Source organism: Lathyrus oleraceus, chromosome 1, assembly GCF_024323335.1.
Source record: "Lathyrus oleraceus cultivar Zhongwan6 chromosome 1, CAAS_Psat_ZW6_1.0, whole genome shotgun sequence".
Classification (NCBI taxonomy): domain Eukaryota; kingdom Viridiplantae; phylum Streptophyta; class Magnoliopsida; order Fabales; family Fabaceae; genus Lathyrus; species Lathyrus oleraceus.
In genome coordinates, this window is record NC_066579.1 from 160,147,593 (window position 1) to 160,170,214 (window position 22,622).

The window sequence follows — 22,622 nt, forward strand, 5'->3', positions numbered from 1 at the left end:
TAGGACATCGCCTTATAACTGGTAAGGTCTAAATATATTTTATTACCATTTTGATCTCACTAATCGCTTAGCCAATGCCTACAAATTGATTTGAGCTTGGTGCCAATTGATTCTAAATAGAAAAGTTTCTCAAAACTAAGTTTTTCTGAAACACACAACTCACATCCTCTTGTGTGCGAAGTCACGTGTCCAATAAATTTTACAATTATCATATCCATAGCGACTTGAAGCTTTACATACATGGTTGTTGTGATTTGTATCTTAAGCATGATAAGGGTTTTGTGTTTGTTGTGATGCAGGAAAAGTAAACGACAAGAAAATAAATAACGTAAAGTAAAATTGGAGATGTCGGTTTTAATAGTGAGAATGCTTGCTAGGGATAGATTTAATCATTATGTATCTATCATGCACATCCATAGGTTGGTAATATACTTCTCTACTTAACATATAATATTGCCACATGTTACTATCATTCGTATCTATTTTCAATCTTCACGTTGTTAGATTAATGCATAAAACGATATACATTACTATTAACCAACATAAATCATTAAGTCCCAACAATTGTAAAGGAGCGAAACACCACACTAATCCTTCCACAATGCGTGTGGATAATGAGTCTATACATATGTTTAGGATTAGTACTCAATAGGTGATTATCTTGGATCTAATAACGACAAACACCTATCAATGTCATGTCACACCATGAAAACATGTTTTAGGTTACAAAGCTAAAACAAGTATTAAGATTAAAAAGTCACAAGTATTACAACATGAGTAGATTTACATAGAACACCATAATCTATTTAGCACATGAATAAAATTACTACATCTAACCCTAATAATATAAATTTTAGCTATGTATACATATGATTTGCGTAACAACGAGTCCTTCTTGAGATGCCAACTTTGGAAACTGCCCTTTCACCTAAGCAACATTTTTGCCTTCAAACTTCCTTTCTTATCCTACTCTAACTTTGTACTCCTCCGATCCACCGAAACTCCTTTTCCAATGAAAGAAAAACCTTTTCTTATAGGAAAATTTTTGATCCTCGAGATGGGCGCATCGTCCTCTTGCCTAATGCGCCTACCATGGTCTAACACCTTGACCAGCCTGTTATCTTCTTCAACAAGCAAATATTATTTCATGTCTTCCATGTGTCCTTGGTCGCCTTTGCTCACCCAGCACAACACCATCTCGACTAGCACGCTAACCCTACATTTCACCTAGCACGCCATTAGATGTAGCCCTTTGAGCCTTGAATCTTTAAGTTTTTCTTTTTCTTATTTTATTCGTGTTGGTTTGTGGTTTTCTAGTTCTTTTCACCTCTTTTTGATAAATGCGTACAAGAAAAGTGTAAACAGATATTTCTTTTTCATAGTTGATTACAAATTATGAAAAGAAAACTTACTTATAATAAGAATGGAATAATAAGAATGGAATAGAAAGTCATGAAACTAAGACCCGGTGGAAAATTTGTGTCTTAATTAAGAAACCGACCAAGATTATTATCTTATTCCACACTATTTCTATTTTTCAAATAAAAAAGTATTTAAGATAAAGCTTAGATGAAGATGGATTGTTGTAGTTAACACTATAACTATTACTGTAGACATATTAATTAAGGCGCGACAATTAAACACTTAAAATTAAAATACAAGAAAGTGACACAATTAACCAAATATAGATAACACATCCCATAAAAAATAGAAATTACAAAATTTATGATATGAAAATATTACATTAATACAAGGCATAAGCAATGCCTAAAGATACAAAGATTACACCACAGAACAGAACATAAATAAGATGCCTGCTAAAGCAAATGAAAACTGCAGAAGTGTGATGCTTTATTCCATTTATTTCTTTCATGTGCATCACTCTTTGCACTACTAGAAGTGTGATGCTTTATCCCTTAAATTACAGCGTCACTAGTAATATAGTTACCATCCACACGAAGATCAAGACCAGTCACAAAATCAGAATCATTAGAAGCCAAAAACAGCACAGCATCTGCCACATGATTAGTCCTTAGAACCACTCCTTTCAACATGGAGAATTTTGAAAAAATCTCTTCCACTGTCTTTGCATCCGCATCTAGTAATTTCTCAGTTAATGGTGTTGCTAATCCATTTGGCGACACAGAGTTCACTCTTATACCATATTTTGCAAGTTGGACACTGGCTGAGCGCATTAACCCTAATACCGCATGCTTTGACATCGAGTAATCTGTCCCTGTCGTGACACCGTAGCTAGCAGAAATGCTCGCCGTGCAGACAATGCTACCCCTCACCTTACCATCCACCATGGCACGTGCGGCATATTTTACACACAATGCCGTTCCTATAGCATTAGTTGCAAAGACGCCGTTAGCTTGAGAAACGTCGAGTTCCAACAAGGTTTGATCACTTGGACTTATAATCCCAGCATTGCAGTGTATAATATCTATCTGTAGTAAAATTCAACATACGTCAATAATGTCTATTTGTATAATATCCAAAGTGTTTATAAAAGATTATACTTACTTGTCCATAAGTATCGACGGTTGATTGAACGAGATTTTTGACATCATCTTCAATTCTAATATCACAATGAATAAAGGTGCATCTATCTGTGCCAATGGATTCAGCCACTTGAATTCCCAGCTTGTCTTGAATATCAGCAATCACCACCATACGTGCAGCTTGATTGGCAAAGAGATGCGCAGTCTCTTTGCCGATACCACTGGCACCTCCGGTGACGATGGCTACTTTGCCGGCTAACCTAAGACCGGTTTTGGTTGATGAAGATTCTGCCATTTTTGTATGTATGGAAAATGATTTGTTTATTGATGTATAGAAAATGGATCCTTACTATCCTTTTATACTGATTGGGTCAACGAGACGTGATGGAATATGATACTAACTCATCTTGATCTTTTCAGATTGGGTGGACCGTCAACCGCGGCTCTCATGAATCAAACATTAGTTTCAACACGGAAAGTGTATTTTAGCATAGTGTAATCAATGTTTCATATTTGGCTTGTTATTTAATTTATAAAATATATCACCAAAAATAGTAGCACGCCAAATTGATTTAAATTGTCAACAAAAGTGGGCGCCACAAAATAAATACATCCATATCCATGACCATGAATCAGTTATTGCAAAGTTGTTTTCGTTTGAATATTTTTAAAGACAGTTTGATCTGATGTCGTCATTGCGGGTTCAGAACCTTCCAAAATGTATTAAGTAGTAACATTGCTTTCTTGATAGACGCGGTGTCATGGAGAAGACTAAGAGATGTCAAACCATTTTTTTGGAAAATTTCTTTTCTTATATTTGATATTCAAAATCAATTGAATTTAAATTAAAATAGACACAAAAAAATACCGTTCATATTTTTATCCGTCTTCGTATTAAAAAAAACGGACAGACAAGCACGTGAACGCTAGTATTAGTTAAACACAAATAAAATTATGAAAAAAAACAAATTAGTCTTTATATTGGGTTCAATGATATACTTTCATCATCCTCAACCTCTTGGGAAGTGAGGCATTCTTAGTTTTCTTTATAATTTGATGCACAACAACGAGATATCCAGTGATATTCTTCAAACCCGCACTAGGCTGAGTGGGAAGTAACCGTTTCTAAGAGAATACTAGGCCCAAAAGTTCTCTATAAATACTCCTCCCCTAACGGAGGAAGGATATATCATAACTCATATCGATCACACCCCTCGTACGCTTATACCTAAGCACATCGTCCATCTACAAAGTCTCCCACCTCACATGAGCCGGACTCCTAAAACCACCATAAACACCATCATACATGGTTTCTTACCGTCGAGGGCAAGTCCTAAACACCATTATTTGTTATACCCCTGTTAAGGCTTTTAAGCACCCCTGCCCTCGCAGGGGTGACACACACCTGTACTTTTTGACCAATACAGCGAGGTCCCGGTAAAATTAACCTGGGTCACACCTTCTTCATCAGCATCACCCTACTCGTTGTTACCCTTCACTCCTACACCCGAATATTTTCAACCATGGTTAACAAGAGAGTTTCATCCCCTACGATAGAAGATACCAGCAATACCAATGATGTCGACGTCGTGGCAAAGATGCATGTTGTTATGGATGAGCTATGGCGCAATAACCAAAAGATGAATGATGACATCCACAACATCAAACAACGCCAGCAAGAGTCCAATCCCCTTGAGGAGATGGAACTGTTGGACCCATAGCCACTCTCCGGTGATATATGTGAGTTCGATTTTGCTATTGGAATTGTTAGTAAAAGTTATTTTGATTATGAAATAATTAACATTATGTGTAATTATATTTTTACAGTATGTTTACCTAAGTGGTGTGATTACGTATCGTAAATGTTTGTATGTGGTTGATTGTTGTCTGAGTAGTGTTTGCTTGTTGCCTGAGTGCTGTTTGCCTAAAAGGTAACATTTATTATTAAAAATTTATGATTTTAGTCATGTGCATGATGATATGTTGTTATTTAGATGGTATATTGCCTAATTATCAGGATTTTTCTAAGTGACGTGCTTGCATTTTATCATCGTCATGTCATGGCATATGCATTTTTGTGTGGTGCCTTAGTGGCTGGTTACTTTTCCCATTTGTATGGAATAATTTCTATGCGGTGCCTTAATTACAGGCTGATTATATCCGGATCATATAGTGCTAAGAGCATGCATATATAAAACTAGTAGAAATCTAGTAAAAGATAATGTAAGTCAATAATCACCATCAATCGGGCTCTAATACCAGAGAGCGGTAGGGACCTCTAAAATAATAATAATAGTAATAATAATACTAATAATGATAATCATAATGGTGGAAATATTAGTAAAGATAAAGAATTTATTGATAAAATAAATTGTAAGAGTAAAATAATATGCGGAAGACATGGAAGACATGTTGAAAATATTAAAAGACTTGCTTTTATTTATGAAAATACTTACAAAGGATGGCAATCAAGAATTCCAAGTTTTAAGACTGAAAACTCGAATGCCTTTCATAACACACAAATGATCCTTTTATAGGGAAGGATCCACACGGACTTCAAACTAAATTAAACTAAGCATAAACTTTATAAAAAGTAATGACCCATATGGTCTGAATAATTGAAATAAAACAAAAAACTTTAATAAAGTAGAGTCAATAATTCAAAAGTAATTCTGAGTGGAAGGTAATTGAGGCCAACAAAGGGGGTCGTTGTTGTCTTTAACTTTCTATTAGAATAACTTATATTATTCTTTTATTCTTTTTACTATAGGATAATATATTGTACAGTTGGCTACTTCTTATTAGGCCTCTTAGTGTTTGTATATAAACTCTTATCTTGTAATCTTTTCCTTTTTTATCAATGATACACAAGAAAAGTTTCTTTACAATGCTTCTTCTTCATCCCTTAACAGTTTTTCTGTTATTCTGTTACACGATTTCCACCATTGTTGACATGGTATCAGAGCTTTAGAAGCTCTGGTAGCCATTGTTTCCTTTTGCTGCGATCGTCTTCTCTATTCTCGTTTTTCCTCGTCTTCTCCGCTCTTGTTCACAACCAATTCTGCAAATCCGTATTATCTTCATCCTAACGAGAATCCCGCTCTTGTTCTCGTTACGCCTCCTCTCACGGACAAGAACTATCACACTTGGGCGCGTTCTATGCACATCGCGCTGATCTCCAAGAACAAGGAGAAGTTCATCGACGGAACCCTAGCCAAGCCACCGGTATCTGATTCTCTATATGCGCCATGGATTCGTTGTAATACCATGGTTCTTGCGTGGATTCAGCGTTCAATCTCGGAGTCAATTGCGAAATCGATTCTATGGATTGACAATGCCGATGGCGTTTGGAACAACTTGCAGATACGGTTTTCTCACGGCGACATCTTCCGCATCTCTGACATTCAAGAAGATCTATACAAGTTCCGGCAAGGTACTCTCGACGTCTCTAACTATTTCACTCAGCTGAAAGTAATGTGGGATGAACTTGAGAATTACCGGCCAATTCCTTTTTGCTCTTGCGCAATCCCTTGCTCGTGTGGTGCTATAGATTCTGTTAAGATGTATAGGGAACAAGATTACGTTATACGTTTTCTTAAAGGATTATCTGAAAAATTTGCTCAGTCCAAATCTCAGATCATGATGATGAATCCATTACCTGACATCAACAAAGCTTTTTCTCTTGTAATTCAACAAGAACGTGAAATGGATAGTGTGGCATCTAGTGTTGTTGCTCCTGCAGGTTCTGCTGAAGATGCTTCTGCATTGCAGGTTCAGGCACATGAAGGCAATTATGCCTTTAAACAAGGCACAAACTCTTCTCGTCCCAGAAATCAGAATTCCAATGCTCAGAGAAGCAACAACCGTGTTTGTACTCACTGTGGGTGCAACAATCACACTGTTGAGACATGCTTCATTAAGCATGGATACCCTCCAGGATTTTGAAACAAAGCAAAATCTCAAGGGATTTCTGCAGCTGCAGCAAATACTGACAGTACGTCTAGTGCATCTCCTCAAGGTTCAACCACACCATCATTTGGTTTTACTAAAGAGCAGTATGACAACATCTTAGTGTAGCACCTCAAATTTGCACCTATCATTATACATACATTTTCATATTAGGTCATAGCATATCATGATCCATTGCATAGCATTTGCATTGTCCCTCAGTTGCCTCAAGAGCAAGCAATCAAGAATTAGGTCAAACTAATCTCCTGATCAGTCAACCAAACAAGCAAAGGAATTTCTCATTGAATCAAGGCCTTGGGGTTTGTCCAACAAGTTCACATGGCTTGGAGGTCTATTTGAAGTATTTTGGTCAAGGGTTGAAGGCTCAGAGATCATCAGTTCATACACAGACAGTCAAAAACCCTAAAAAAGTCAACTGTCAGTCAAAGCAGTGGATGGTGGTCATTCTTGTGGAATTTGGGCACCATGGTCAATAATCAAGAGTTCATACAACTTGGGACATAATTTGAAGTCAAGTCCTCAAGGAATTAGGGTTTGGAAGTCATCAGTCAATGCACAATCAGTCAGAAACCCTAAAAGTCAACTGTTGGTCAACTGTCCATTTAATCAGTGATTTGATGATTGGAATTGGTTTGTGAGAGTTCATTCATGTCCAAATAGTCATCATACATCATGTCAAACACCATCATGGAAGAATTTGAAGCCAGATCAAAAAATTCCCAAAAACGGAAACTGGGCCTGTAACTGAAACCTGCCATAAATGGAAAGTCTTGATCCTCAAACTTACATCATGATACAAGCCTCAAATGAATTTTTGCCCAACATTAAAGTTGAAGATCTTGTTCTCCCATTTCCAAAAAGTCCTAGAACTCTCAATTCCCATGTGTGGTTGGCAAGTTATGATCGAATCGATTGCAGAAAATCTTGAACTTCAAAGGGCCATATCTCTCAAACCGTTTGGCCAATTTTGGTGGGGTTTTTTCCTACAAGTCACATTTGATCCCCTCTTTCCAAAAATATAAATTTCATGAGCCAAAACTTCACCAATCAAAATGGCATATTTTGACCTTTCTCATTTAAATGCAAGTTTGACCAAGAGTTGACTTTTTGATATAAACATTTTTTCAACATTTGGCCAATTGGAACAGCTCATAAATGTCATTTAGAATGTGTTTGCAAAGTCAAAATATGCAGTACATAAGGCCATTGCTTGGTTGCTTGAATTGTAAGAAAGGTACAAATTCACCATACTTGTCCATGCTTCCACAACCATGCCTTGTACTAGCAGCATTATGCAGCATTTTTCTGTCATGGTGAGCCTCACTTGCAGCCTGAAATCAACAGCAAGACAAGAAGCCATTCCTTGCTTGCTTAAATTTTGGAAAGGACACTTCCACTCCATGCTTCCAACAATACCTTGTACTATCCAAGCAAAGCTTATGCAGGATTTTTCTGTCCTTTTGGACACAAATGCTGCAGCCAACATAACAATAGTAAAACCAACTCACTCCCACAAAAAATCCACACTCCTCTCAAACCTCACTCTGGCTATGCATTTCTGTTTTGCTGCCAAAGACTTCAAAATGACATAAACCCTGCCTTACCTTGCCAGCCACCATCCAACTGCAGTAAAATCAATTGCCTACAGCAGCACAAAAACCCTGCATTTGACCCTTGGCCTTGGCATCTCATTCACTCTGTCTAAACTCAAGCAGCACCAAACCTTGCCTTGCATTTTCTGTCAAAACATAACAAACTAAAGCCAATACAAGAGAACCTGACTGAGGCCTTGGTACAGACCCTTGGCATTTTCTTCTACCCGTCACAACCTGCTTTGCCTGGCACAAGGTTCCTCATCATTTTGCTGCTATGAAAAAACTGCAGCAACAAACCAACATAACTTGACATTCTCTCAAGCTCATCTTGGCATTTTACACAAAAGCTGTAAAACTCAAAAACCACAAAACAACATTCAATAGCAGTTCTTTTTTTTCTCATTTTGCTGTCAAAATGAAGCTTCCACCTAGCAGAAAAAACACACTGCACCCAGAATTCCTGCTCCAAGAACCTCACCTTGCTTTTGGCCATTTCAAAAACCAGTAAAAGAAACTTCCAAGAAGCTGAGCCTGGCACTGTTATTTTACCATCCATTCATCAAAACTAAACTAGTTGTAACCAACAAACCAGTAGAACCAACCTGTTTCAATCACACTCCAAAAACCTCACTTTGGCATCTTTGCAAAAAAATCTATCAAACTCCCAAGAGAACCAAACCCTGCAGGACCAAAAAAGCAACACAAAACAGCAGGGCTTTTCATCCTTTTGCTGTCATTTTTAAAAAACACAATTAACACCACAAACACATCGAATCAAGGAAAATTCACTCATGCTCAAAACCACACCTTGGCCATTTGTCTAAAATCTGTCAAGAACTCCCAAAAGTACCAAGCACTGCCTTGTCATAAAAACATTGTCCAAGCATCATTTTGAGAGGAGGAGCAGCCACACAAGCCACACAAGCCACACAAAAATCAGTTGGCCTAGACAGACCAAATTCTCTCATGATCCAAAAACTTCCTCTTTTTCACTTTTCAAAGACAGTCAAGAAATTCTAAAGAACTAAGCCTGGCTCTTGTTTTCTCATCATCCAAATACTTTTCCAAGCTCATGGCAATCATCAGTTTCAACCTGTGAACTCCTTTTCCACTGCTGCATTAACAGTCACCCTCCTATGGCAGAGCTCGATTCAGGTAAAACCAAGCTTCTGTGAGCTAAGCCTTTTGCATCAGTCACCTTCTGGAGGGTTATGGAGCATCTGTTTCAACCTCTCACGACTTAATCGCCACTGCATCCCAACTGTGCTTAAAATCAAGTGAGTTTTTGAACATGACTATTTATTAAATGATACTATGCATTATGTAGATCTCCTTTCCATGAACACTTTAGAGTTTGAATCGTGTGAAATGGTCTTGTATTGAGTGAGAACTTTGATTCTTAAGCTTCATGTTTGAATATGTTCTTGATCATTTCTTGTTTGTTTGGATCGATTTAGTGAAAACTATGAATGGATTTGGACTGTGTGTTGTGTGCTGATCATGATGGTACATTTGATTCCCATCTCTGGGATTTTTGTTCATCATTGATGATGAACAGTGCAGTAGAAAACCCTATTTTTTCAAATGCTTTGCCCAGAACTGTTTTTCTCTCACGTGTTACTGTGCCATTCCCCACGAGCCAATCAAATCATTTCATTTTACTGGCCAAAACGCAGCGTTTAAGTTAGTGAACCATGGAATTACATTTATGCCATTCTTGTTTCATCATTTCATCTTATTTCTTCAATTATTTCATCAAATTTCCAAAATTCATAACTTGCTCATTTTTGATCCAATTTGAATGGGATTTTTTGTGTTGTGTTCATTATGATCTCTACTTTTTTATCATTATTTTTCCAGAATTTTTGGATGAGTGGTTTTTAAATGGCCTTAGGGTTTGTGACATGTGACCAAATTTTGTACACTTTGCCAAATCAATTGTGAAATGATGAGAATGTATCCAATGGCTCCCAAATTGTTTGTGCTTAAACTAGACACATTCATGGTGATTTTGGTATAAAGTTTGTGGATTTATCATTTGTGGTTTGTGAGATAGGATTTTTTGAATTAGGGTTTGACAATTTGTGTCACACCATTGATGTCCAACTTCATGATTTTCATTACCATGCTTCTTGACCTCCAAATGACTTGATTTTTTGCATGAGCTTACTCTTGTATGTCTAGTTGACTTGTGAATTTCCTTGGATTTAATTGAACTATTTTCCATTTGTTTGAGATTTTCCTTCCCTGCCTAGACAAATGTTGCCCTTGTGTGACACATGTTCCCATTTCATTTGTGAAATTCTCATACTTTATTAGATGGACATGAAATTTTGCATGAGATAACTAGACATCCTCATCTTTGCCATGGTTTTGATCCCACTCATTTATCATACACCATTCTTGACTTATGATTTTTCTAAGTTGATGCATGTTTGGTTGACTTCCTTAAGCATGTTCAAAATTGCTTTGACTTTCTGATTTTCATTGACTGCCTTCCACTTGTCTAAATGGGATGAAATTTGACATGCTTACCATGCTATGTGTTAGGTTTGATCATGATTTATTTGATGATTTTTGGAAAATGTTTAGATTGCTTTTGATGCAAGTCTTGCTGTTGACTTCTATGAGCTTCTGTTTGCCATGTTTTGACCTAAATGGTTCAGGAAATGATGATAGTGTTTGATATGAATGTGAATTCAATTGGTTGTGTTTCCTAGTGGTTTAAACTTGATTTTGATTGGATATCCTTTGCTGTTTTGGCTTTCTCATTCACTTTTGACCCTAGGCTCGCCCTAGTGGTCCTGCTACTCACCTTTGAGTTTGTGATTTCAGGTTGACCATCAAATGGCCATTAAGACCAATTCTTTTGATTGAGCTTACTCGAGTATCATTGTCTAACCTATTTGTTTTGTAGATGGCTTGGCTCACATGCCCTAAGCCTTGTGCCTTGCACATCCATGTGCCTCTAATGGACTGTGGTTGTCTGTTTTTGTTTGTTTTGTTTGAAGTTGCATACTAACATCTGCTTGACTGTTTCAGGTGCTTTAGTTGCTTAGTTCTTTGTGAACTTTTTGCTTTGCTTTGCTTGTATAAGCAATTTGCATTGAGGTATGTCTCTTTTACTTCATGTAGTCTGGAAGACCTGGCCTGTTACCTGGCCAGGCAACTGTCTGAAGTCCTCCTTAAGAGGCAATGTTTGTGGATGTTTAATTTTGTCCTTGCATGGAGTCAAAGTCCTCCTAAGTGAAGAGGCAATTGGTGGAAGGTAGGGAAATGCAATCTATCCCCCACTATTCAGTGTGTCATCTGCTTTGCTCACACCACTGTGTTGATGCATTTCAGATACAAACCTAAGATCTTGTACAATTGTACAGTTGAGTCAGTTTTAAATGTGTAGAAGGGTTCCCACTTTCTGAACCCACACATTCTTGTCTTAAGCTCTCCCAGGCCAGGGATAAGAGCTGTGAGGTCTCATCCTCACTTCATCCTTTCATCTGCTTCACCTTAGCCCCTCAATGGCAAGGTTAAGAGCACATTCACCCAGTTCCAGAGGTTTGTTTGTCGAGGTTGATATGACCCCTTGACTAAAACCTAACCCTTGTTTGAGCCACTTGTTTGTGTATAGCGTGTGCTATCTGTGCTTGTAGGATTGTTTGACTTGCTTCCTGTGCAAGTTAGGATTAGTTTAGACTTGCTTCCTGTGCAAGTTAGGTTTTGCTTGGCTTGCTTCCCGTGCAAGTTAAGTATGTGTGGCTTGCTTCCTGTGTGAGCCATGCTTAGGATAGGTTGGCCCTTGTGCCATTTAGCTAGAAACCATAACTTAGGGTTGATTTGCATGATAACATCTAGGCTCGAGTCGTAGTCTCCCTAGTTGTGTCTCCCTCTGTTATCTGGTTAGGCTAGTCCTTTATCCCTGCGTAGGGGAACTACATCGCCCTGATCTTCATACCAGATGAAGTATGTAGGCAGGAGATTGAGCTGATCTCTCCGGGCGCCCTTTTTTCTTTTTGCGTGTGTTGTTTGACAGTTGCTAGGCTCGAGTGCCTGACTCCTTAGCAATTTGTTGTTTGTCTGTTTGAGTGTGTGCTTGACAGTTATAGGCTCGAGTCCCCGACTCCCTATTAACTTGTTGTGTTGTTGTGTGCTTGGAAGCTGATGTAAGTCCATCAAGTGGCATTTGGGTTCCAGTGTGTGTGCGTTTAGGTTCGGATGCTGACATAAGTCCAGTAATTGGCAGTCGGGCTCCACGTTTGCCTGTGTTTTGTTTGTTTGTGTGCGTGTCAGCCGAGCTACGAATGCTCTGATTCTTCTCTCGTCCGAGAAGATACGTATGCATAGGATGCGATATCCTAGCGAGCATGTGTCGTTTCCCCAGTCCGAACTACTTCGACTCTGATGTCTATGCCTGATAGACTAAGTAGGCCCAGGATGCGATATCCTGCCGAGTCAGTTTCAGTCAGTTTCTTGTGTCTCTTTCAGCCAGTGTGTGTGTGTATTTGAGCAGTGTTTAGCAACCAATATTCCTTCCTTTTGTGCGTGGATCCCGTAGAGTACTACGGATGCGTAGGGGTGCTAATACCTTCCCTTCGCATAACCGACTCCCGAACCCATTCTCTTTGGTCGCGAGACCACGTCTTTTCCCAGGTTTACTCTGAGCGTTTCCTTTCCCTCTTTTTGGGATAAATAACGCACGGTGGCGGCTCTGTTGTTCTTCTTTTCCCGCCGGTTTTTCGCGCGATGCGACAGCTGGCGACTCCACTGGGGACATAGAGAAGTTGACCTATGCTGGTCCATCTTCCCTGAGCGAGTCTCTCCTAGCGCTCTCTAGGTTAGGGTTTTGGTTGCTTTGTGCTGTGTTTATTTATTGCATTCATTATTTACTGTTTGCATTCATTGTCTATTGTTTGCATTTATGTTTGCATTAATGTTTGCATTTATTCATCTGTTCACCTGGCTGGTTGTCTGTTTTTCTCTGTGTGGGGGGGGAGTCAGTTGAGGTAAAAGGTCCAATACCCAGACCATGAGTGAAAATCTAGGATGATTAGGAATAGAGTGATTCATGGGAAGCGGGTGGTATGGCGCCACTTAGCGGAACATTGATATCACGAGCAGTTCAGACCCTGGTGGGATACTGTCGTTACATACTTCGGGTGTGTATATGATAGTATTTCTGCGAAAGGTTATTTATGCTGCGTTTCTCTCAGCTTTACCCTGGCCTAGACTACACCCGTGAGTGGGGAAGGGTTATTTCATTACAGGTACCGTTGGTGACTCGGTTCTGTTGGTGACTTGGTTCTGATGGTGACTTTGTGTTCAGACAGTGTTCAGTTAACCTTAAGTGGGATTTATGTTCCGATTTTGACTGAAGCTTCGACCTAGTATCAGAGTTTGCACAACCAGCCAGTCCAGTCTGCATCATGTGCATCATAGCATATTTATTTTTCAAAAGAAACGCATTGAAAAAAAAATCAAAAAAAAATCATCAAAAAAAAAGAGAGAAAAAGAAAAAACTAATCCCTGCATGCATATCATTTCTCAGGTACATTCCAGAGTCTGTCTACTGATAGAGATGACAACGGTCCCCGAGCCGAAGCGGAAAACCTGTTCCTACAGTTTCCACCGTGAGCTGTTGACTCCGCTAGTTGAGTTGGGTAGCCTCGTGATAGATGACCGACTGAAGAGTTTTGTTGGGCGGTACGGAGATATCTTGACAGTATTGAAGACAGTAGTTGACCCGGTGCCTCTGCAGACACTACTTCAGTTTTATGACCCAGAGCTCAGGTGCTTCACTTTCCAGGATTATCAGCTTGCACCCACTCTCGAAGAGTATTCTATCCTATTGAGTATCCCTATTCAGCATCAGACTCCCTTCTTGGACGTCCCAAAGGAGGTCGACTTCAGATTGATTGCCAGAGCTCTCCGGTTGAGTGTTGAGGAAGTTGGTGAGAATTGGAAGCCCTGTGGAGAGGTTGTAGGTCTGCCATTGAAGTTCCTGTTGAGAGTAGCCAGAGTTGAAGCAGAAAAGGGGAATTGGGAAGTTTTTCACGCACAGCTAGCTGCCATGATCTATGGGGTCATCCTATTGCCCAGTATGCCAAATTTCATTGACTTCACTGCTATCAGCATTTTCATCAGAGGGAATCCAATCCCTACTCTTCTAGCAGATACTTACTATGCCATTCACAGCAGGCATGGTAAGGGAGGAGCCATCAGGTGCTGCCTGCCTCTTCTGTTCAAATGGTTCATGTCTCTTCTGCCAGCCAGTGGACCATTTGTGGATACCCAGAGCACTCTGAAGTGGACTCAGAGGGTCATGTCGCTCACTTCCTATGACATCAGGTGGCAGTCGTACCGGATGGATGTGAAGGATGTCATCATAAGTTGTGGTGAATTCCGGAGCGTGCCACTCATAGGGACCAAAGGTTGCATCAACTACAATCCAGTTCTTTCTCTTCGCCAGCTAGGGTTTGTTATGAGTGAAAGACCGCTCGAAGATGAGATGGCCGAAAGTTTTTGTTTTGAGAAGAAGGATGACCCTGCTAAGTTGGAGCAGATAGGGAAAGCCTGGAGAGATGTGGGAGTGAAGGATGGATCCGTCTTAGGGAAGAAGTTTGCCATTGCAATGCCCGATTACACCGATTGGGTAAAGAAGAGAGTGGAAACTTTGCTGCTACCCTATGATAGGATGGAGCCGTTGCAAGAGCAACCACCTTTGGTCCTTGCTGATAGTGTGCCTGCAGAGCACTACAAGCAAGCCTTGATGGAGAATCGCCGTTTGAGAGAGAAGGAGCAAGATACCCAGATGGAGCTGTACAAAGCTAAAGCTGATAAGCTGCACTTGGCCCATCAACTCAGGGAAGTGCAAGGAGAGGATGCTAGCAGAGCAAGGAACAAGAAGAGATCCTACGAGGAGATGGAGAGCATGTTAGACGCAGAACATCGGGAGCGCTTGAGACTGCAGAGAGCAGAAGCCAACTATCAGAAGAAGATCAGAGACCTAGAGAAGCAACTCAGAGACAAAGACGCTCAGTTGAAGAAGGAGATGGAGTTGAGACAGAAATCAGAGGACTATCTTGGAGGAGAAGTCTTGGAGCTCAGAAGACAGTTGAAGGAGAAGATCACCCCTCTACCAGAATGTTCAGAATGCACACTGTTGATAGACCAATGCCATTACCTGAAGACCCTCATTCCAGAAGACCGTCTGTCTTAGTTTGTATCTTCGTTTGTGTTTTGTTGAGAATCACCTCCAGGCTTGTTGGATGGGATTCATTTGTTTGTACTCCGTCTTTGGATCTTCATTGTTGAGAATCACCTCCAGGCTTGTTGGATGGGATTCATTTCTTTGTACTCTGTTTATGCGAATTTTCTGTTGACTCGGTGGTATTGACCTTTTTACCCTTATGTATGGATAAGGTTGTCAGTATTTCCCTGTTGTTCTCATTTTCCTTGTATCTGTTTGTTCTCTTGTTGCTGCAGGTTGCCATCTTTTCAGGATGGGTCAGGCTCTTTGAATGCCTGAGAAATGAGCATATCATGCGCATCATACGCATCATTAGCATCATACTCATATCATTTTGCATAACAGGTGTTCTTGGTCGTGGCTTCTCACTCTGGTTCCTGTTTTAGGCAGGATAGCTGATCAACGTCCACACCGCTACTCAACAAGACTGAATCAACAGAGAAGTATGGATCAATTTCAAGCAGAATTGGCTGAGATGAAGGCTAGCATGGCCCAGTTTATGAATATGATGCAAGGGGTTGCGCAAGGTCAAGAAGAACTTCGAGCTATGGTTCAATGACAAGAGGCTGCAAATCCACCGATCAACCATGCTCCGCCAGAGGGAGGCCCGGTCAATGATAACAATGTTGCTGCTGCTGTACCCAACAACAACTATGCTGTAGGTGATGAGTTGGGGGGTATTCGAATCAACGGTCAACCTATTGTTCCAGATGCCGCTAATGCCAGAGTAGTCCGTGCTCCGGCCCGTAATCCTGTTCCGATTGTTGACAGACAAGAGGATATGTTCTCTCTGCTCAGTGAAGACGAAGACGTTCTGGGAAGGGTTAATGAGAGAGACCGCAAAGTTGAGGCTCTTGCTGAGAAGATCCGTGCTATGGAAAGTCAGAATTCTCTCGGTTTTGACGTTACTAATATGGGATTGGTTGAAGGTTTGAGAATCCCTCACAAGTTCAAAGCACCGTCCTTCGACAAATACAACGGTACTTCTTGCCCTCGCACCCATGTACAGGCTTATTATCGAAAGATCTCTGCGTATACCGATGATGAAAAGATGTGGATGTATTTTTTCCAAGATAGTCTATCTGGGGCTTCTTTGGACTGGTACATGGAATTGAAGAGAGATTCTATCCGCTGTTGGAGGGATCTGGGTGAGGCCTTTTTGAGGCAATACAAACACAACATGGACATGGCGCCTAGCCGGACTCAGCTGCAGAGTCTTTGTCAGAAGTCCAATGAAAGCTTCAAGGAGTATGCCCAGAGGTGGCGTGAACTGGCTGCTAGAGTTCAACCCCCTATGCTGGAGAGGGAGTTGACAGATATGTTTATTGGTACTCTTCAAGGTGTGTTTATGGACCGGATGGGGAGCTGCCCATTCGGTAGTTTTTCTGATGTTGTCATTTGTGGAGAGAGGACTGAGAGTTTGATTAAAACTGGGAAGATCCAAGATGCTGGTTCCTCTTCTTCTAGGAAGCCGTTTGTTGGGGCACCTCGTCGAAGAGAGGGTGAAACTAATGCTGTTCAACACCGCAGAGATCAGAACAGAATTGAATATCGTCAAGCTGCTGCAGTAACCATTCCGACACCTCAACCTCGTCAGCAACAACAACAAAGAGTTCAACAACCGCAACAACAACAACAACAACAACAACGTCCTTTCCAGCCTAGGCAGAGATTACAGGCTGATAGAAGATTTGATCCTCTGCCTATGTCTTACGCAGAGCTACTACCCGAACTACTCCGGTTAGGGTTTGTAGAGTTGCGTACGATGGCCACTCCAACAGTGCTGCCTCCTGGCTATGATGCTAATGTTAGATGTGACTTTCACTCTGGGGCACCAGGGCATCATACTGAGAAGTGTCGGGCTCTCCAGCACAAGGTTCAAGATTTGATCGATGCCAAGGCAATCAACTTCGCTCCAGTGCCTAACGTTGTGAACAACCCTATGCCTCAGCATGGTGGGCACAGAGTGAACAATATTGAAGGGAAAGAAGCTGAAGATCTGGTTGTTAGTGTTGATGATGTTCAGACTTCTCTGCTAGTTGTGAAGGGCTGTCTGCTGAATGGGGGTATCTACTCGGGCTGTGATGAGGATTGTTTGGGCTGTGCAGAATCTGAGAATGGTTGCGACCAGTTAAGGGCCGGTATCCAGGGTATGATGGATGAAGGTTGTTTGCAATTCAGTAGGGCTGTAAAAGATCGTGGAACAGTGTCAACTATCACCATTTACTTTAAACCGTCTGAAGAACGCGGACAAAGGGTTGTTAGCGCACCTGCAGCAAATGGTACCCCAGTTACCATCCCCGTGCCTGTAACCATCAGTGTTCCAACCACTATCGTTGCGTCTGGAAGAAGGGCTGTTGAGAATAGTAGAGCTGTGCCGTGGAAATATGATAATGCTCATCGCGGTTACAGAAGGGCTGAAAGTCAGACAAGACCAGTGAATCAAACTCCAGTGACAATTGGTTTACCGAATAGAGTTCCTACAACTGTTGGTCCGGCTGTGGATAATGTAGGGGGTCCAGGAGGTTTTACCAGAAGCGGTCGTCTGTTCGCACCGCAGCCTTTGAGGGACAATAATGCTGAGGCTCTCGCCAGAGCAAAGGGTAAACAAGCTGTGGTTGAGGAAGAACCTGTCCAGAAGGAAGCGCCCGAGGGGTCATTTGAGAAGGACGTGGAGGAGTTTATGAAGATAATCAAGAAGAGTGACTACAAGATTGTAGATCAGTTGAATCAAACTCCGTCCAAGATTTCTATACTTTCACTGTTGTTGTGCTCTGAGGCACACCGTAATGCCTTGCTGAAAATGTTGAATTTGGCTTACGTGCCTCAAGAGATTTCTGTCAATCAACTGGAGGGCGTGATGGCCAATGTGAGCACCAGGCATGGTGTAGGATTCACCAACCTGGACTTACCGCCTGAAGGGCGAAACCATAACAAAGCCTTGCACATCACCATGGAGTGCAAGGGGGCAGTGTTGTCTCACGTATTGGTAGACACCGGGTCGTCGCTGAATGTGTTGCCTAAGCAGATTCTGAAGAAGATTGATGTGGAAGGGTTTGTGCTTACTCCCAGCGACCTGATCGTTCGTGCTTTCGACGGATCCAAACGTTCTGTGTGTGGGGAAGTTACCTTGCCTGTGAAGATAGGTCCTGAGGTTTTTGATATCATCTTCTATGTTATGGACATCCAGCCCGCTTATAGTTGTTTGTTGGGGCGTCCATGGATTCATGCAGCAGGGGCAGTCTCGTCGACTCTCCATCAAAAGCTCAAGTATGTCTGGAACGGTCAGATTGTGACTGTGTGCGGTGAAGAAGAGATTCTGGTGAGTCATCTATCCTCGTTCAAATATGTTGAGGTGGATGGCGAGATCCACGAAACCTTATGTCAGGCGTTTGAGACTGTGGCTCTTGAGAAAGTGGCGTACGCTGAGCAGAGGAAGCCGGGTGTCTCAATCACTTCTTACAAGCAGGCTAAGGAGGTTGTTGATTCTGGCAAAGCTGAAGGCTGGGGCAAGATGGTGGATTTGCCGATTAAAGAAGACAAATTTGGTGTTGGTTATGAGCCTCTCCAAGCAGAGCAGAATGGTCGAGCGGGTCCGAGTACCTTTACCAGCGCTGGTGTCATACCCCAAAATTTGCCCATTAGTATTTCAAGACATTTCAGGGCACTCCGACTCACTTTATGACACTTAAAGGAACAAAGGCCCAGCTCGCGAATGACCCAAATTGGCCTACTCGCTACACGCTCACCTAGTGATAATATGAAAGTGGTTTATTTGGAAGCGGAGGAAAAGGGGTGCAAAAAGGAAAGAAAACGATCCAAACAGCAAAGCCCAACCCAAAATACAAGAACACGGGTGTGGCATCTGTGACGAGCGTCACAGAGGCTGTGACGAGCGTCACGCCTCGCACACCCCTGTGACGGGCGTCACACATGGTGTGACGAACGTCACACCATTCCCCTACTTTTTGGGCGCAGATAATGCTTCGGAGACTTGAAGATCCGTTGGGCCCTATATCCACGCGCGCGTTGAAGACCTTTTTTGGCAGCAGGCATGACCTAATGACAACAATATAAATAGCCACCTTGAAAACCTAAAAGGGGAGCTGGCCGAGATTCTTTTTCCTTTGCCGTTTTCGCCTTTGCATTTTCTCTTCTTTTCCAGCAGCTTAGGCATTGTGTTTTACAAGTGCTACACTATTTCTTTTGCAATTCCTGATTCCCTTTTGGTATTTAGTTGATTCTTTTTGCACAATAGTTTCTACAACGGAAACTATTGCGTGCCTTTTTACCGAATCTAATCTTACGGCGGCAGCAAGGTCACCTCCGCTCAATTCTATCCGATCGGCCAATTCAAGGTTGCGACTCAAGTGCAAACAGGTTTGCGTTACTATTATCGCTTTATGTTCCTAATTCACATGTGATATCATAATTGAGATTCATAAATATATTTGAGGCTTTGCATGTAACTTAAGTCTGCCTGGATACTTTGAATTGTTGTAATGGATGCCGCTGTTTTATCATAACCATGCTTTGTTTACCTATTACTTTGGTGCAACTCTCGATTGCACCCTGATTTGGTATTCTAACCCGTTTGCTGAATTTTGCAAAGGTTCATATGTCCCAGGAAAAGATTGCTGTTTAGGTCTTCCACTTTATTTGTGGGATACCCTTGTGGAGATTCACCCTAAGTGGCCTAATTAATTTTAATGTGTTCATTTTAATGTCTTAATTTTAATGTATTAATTTTAATGTATTAATTTTAATGCATTGATTTTAGTATGGACTTAATTACTTAATTGACTTTAAAATATGACCTTTAAATAAGTGATCTTGGACCTCTTTCTTTTGCTGCCTTATGGTACTACGGTATAACGGTCATGCCCCGCGAATGTGGGGATACCCTTAGCAAAGACCCTTCGGTTAAATCATCATAAAATAAATTATGGTCCCTCGGATGTTGCCTTCGAAAATACGATTTTGTCCCTCGACGACCCTTCGGTGTAGCCTACGGTTAAATGATGATCGTCCCCTCGAATGCTAAGGTATCCTTACAACTGTTGCCTTCAATGACCGATCGATGACCCTACGATGACCCTTCAACATCCCCAGGATAAAACCACTTACTTCTCAATAGTAAGGACAGTTTTACCCTCATGAGGATGGGAAATGCCCGGAAAGACCTCGGACAGGTATAACCTTAATTGCTCAGTCATAACCTAAAAAATATACTTTTCGCACCTCGCACCTTTCAAACGTCTTCTTTTGGAAAATCACCACTTAGCATACATCCGTACTAGGATCATTGCCGAGTTATATTTTTCTAAACTATTTTCTAAATTAAACGAGATAACCACTTTGTATACATTCATGCAAGAATCATTACAAAGTTAAATTCTCATTTTCAAAACATTTTTCATACATTTCTCAACCACTTTTTTCAAACAAAGAAAACATAAATGATTGAGCAATTAAGAGCCCATGGATAACCATGGATACGAAGGGTGCCTAACACCTTCCCTTTGTATAAAGTACCTCCCGAACCTAAGAATCTAAATTAAGGTCTTTCCTGTTCTTTTCCGCCTTTCCTTATGGGATAAAAGAAAAGTCGGTGGCGACTCTTGCTAACCGCGACATTGCGATAAAAAGCAAAATACCCCAAGTCAGTTCACCGTATGACAGAACTGGCGACTCTGCTGGGGACTACAAAGAGAGGTCCATCTTAAAAAACAAAAAAAAATCATTTATGTTTTATTATTCCTTCTTTTAAGGGGGCTTTGAATGAAAGATCCTACACCCGGATCTAGTGTACCTTAGGTAAGTAGCAATAGATCATCGCGACTATCCGGCGTATACTGGAATGGTCAAAATGATAGCTACGGTTAATGTGACACTTTGGTTGTCCTGATGGTCCTCATGTTATTTGAGGAAAAATTTGGCTTCCGCGTGGTGTCATCAAAGCATTAACCAGACCTTTAGAACCCTAATTGACTCATCCTAGCCATTAGAAAGTAGTGAGATAACTGGCTTCGGTTCCGACTGAGGTTGGTTGATACTCGATACTACACTCTTTGAGATTGGACTTTAGGGAAGCTTCGGTCAACCACTTGGTGTTGCACTGAAGTGGACCTAAAGAAAGATCGATGATCTGAGATCCTTCTAGAACCCGGTTACTATTCTAGGACAGGTTGAACCAACCAAACTTCAGTGGGGAGGGTACTTACCTATGGAACTCATGCAAGCCTTAAAACCTAGGAATAATTGTTGTGTGACATGCTTGTGCTTGCATAACATCATAACATCATAACATCATAACATCATCATACTAACCATTTCAAGGACTTAGGAATTTAGCTTTGCTCTGTTGAACAGGTTATGGCTTCCAGGAAGACCATTCAGATCAATTTTGTAGCAATCTCTCCTCAACTCAAGGATTTAGTGTCAGAACTTCCCGATCATGCTCAGTTCATCAAGAAACACGGTCATCTCCTCAATTTGGTTACCACTGGTTTCAAAGAAGATATGATGAGAGTCCTATTCCAGTTCTTCGATCCCAAACATCATTGCTTCACTTTCCCAGATTATCAGTTGGTACCCACATTAGAAGAATTCTCCCAGCTGCTTGGGATACCTATCCTGGATCAAATACCTTTCAGTGGTTTAGAAAAGAGGCCAAAATCTGAAGAAGTTGCCGCAGCTTTACACATGACGAAGTCCGACATCGAAGCTAATTGGGTAACAAGGAGTGGAGTTAAGGGTTTACTTGCCAAATTCCTGACAAATAAGGCCCGAGAATTCTTAAAAGTTATGAACGTCCGTGCTTTCGAAGACATCCTGGCATTGCTAATCTATGGCTTGGTGTTATTCCCTAATCCAGACCAATTCATAGACATGAATGCTATTAAGATATTTCTCACTCATAACCCTGTACCTACCTTGCTGGGAGACATTCTGCATTCCCTCCACACTCGTACCATGAAAAGGCAAGGGACTCTCATGTGTTGCATACCTCTATTGTCTAGGTGGTTTATTTCACACCTCCCTCAATCAGTCTTGAAGAATGAGCAAAATCTGAGATGGTCTCAAAAGATAATGTCACTCTCCCATTCAGACATCTGTTGGTGTCCTCAGTTCAAGGAAAATGTTACCATCATTGATCGTTGTGGCGAGTTCCCTAATGTACCACTCCTGGGGATAAGGGGAGGTATTACTTATAATCCTGCCTTAGCCCTACGTCAGTTTGGGCATGCTCGAAGAGATGGTCCACATGAAATGATTATTCAAGGTACAGTGTTTGACTATGACAATGAC

The 22,622-nt window shown here is 41.1% G+C and overlaps 1 protein-coding gene across 3 annotated transcripts in view; it reads right to left on the bottom strand.

The window, feature by feature from the left end:
* Positions 1–1,666: 1,666 nt before the first annotated feature.
* Positions 1,667–22,622, bottom strand: part of LOC127124232 ((+)-cis,trans-nepetalactol synthase NEPS2) — an 84,284-nt gene continuing 63,328 nt past the window's right edge. Inside the window, exons 2-3 of one of the 3 annotated variants that reach the window (XM_051054145.1) lie at positions 2,527–2,764; positions 1,667–2,450 (exon numbers count right to left, since the gene is read on the bottom strand). In XM_051054145.1, coding sequence (XP_050910102.1) covers positions 1,917–2,450; positions 2,527–2,764 — 772 coding nt within the window. In that variant the 3' untranslated portion in view covers positions 1,667–1,916. Of the gene's footprint in view, positions 2,451–2,526; positions 2,951–22,622 lie in introns of those variants that run through there. The other 2 variants (XM_051054144.1, XR_007803866.1) reach the window with 2 other exon arrangements.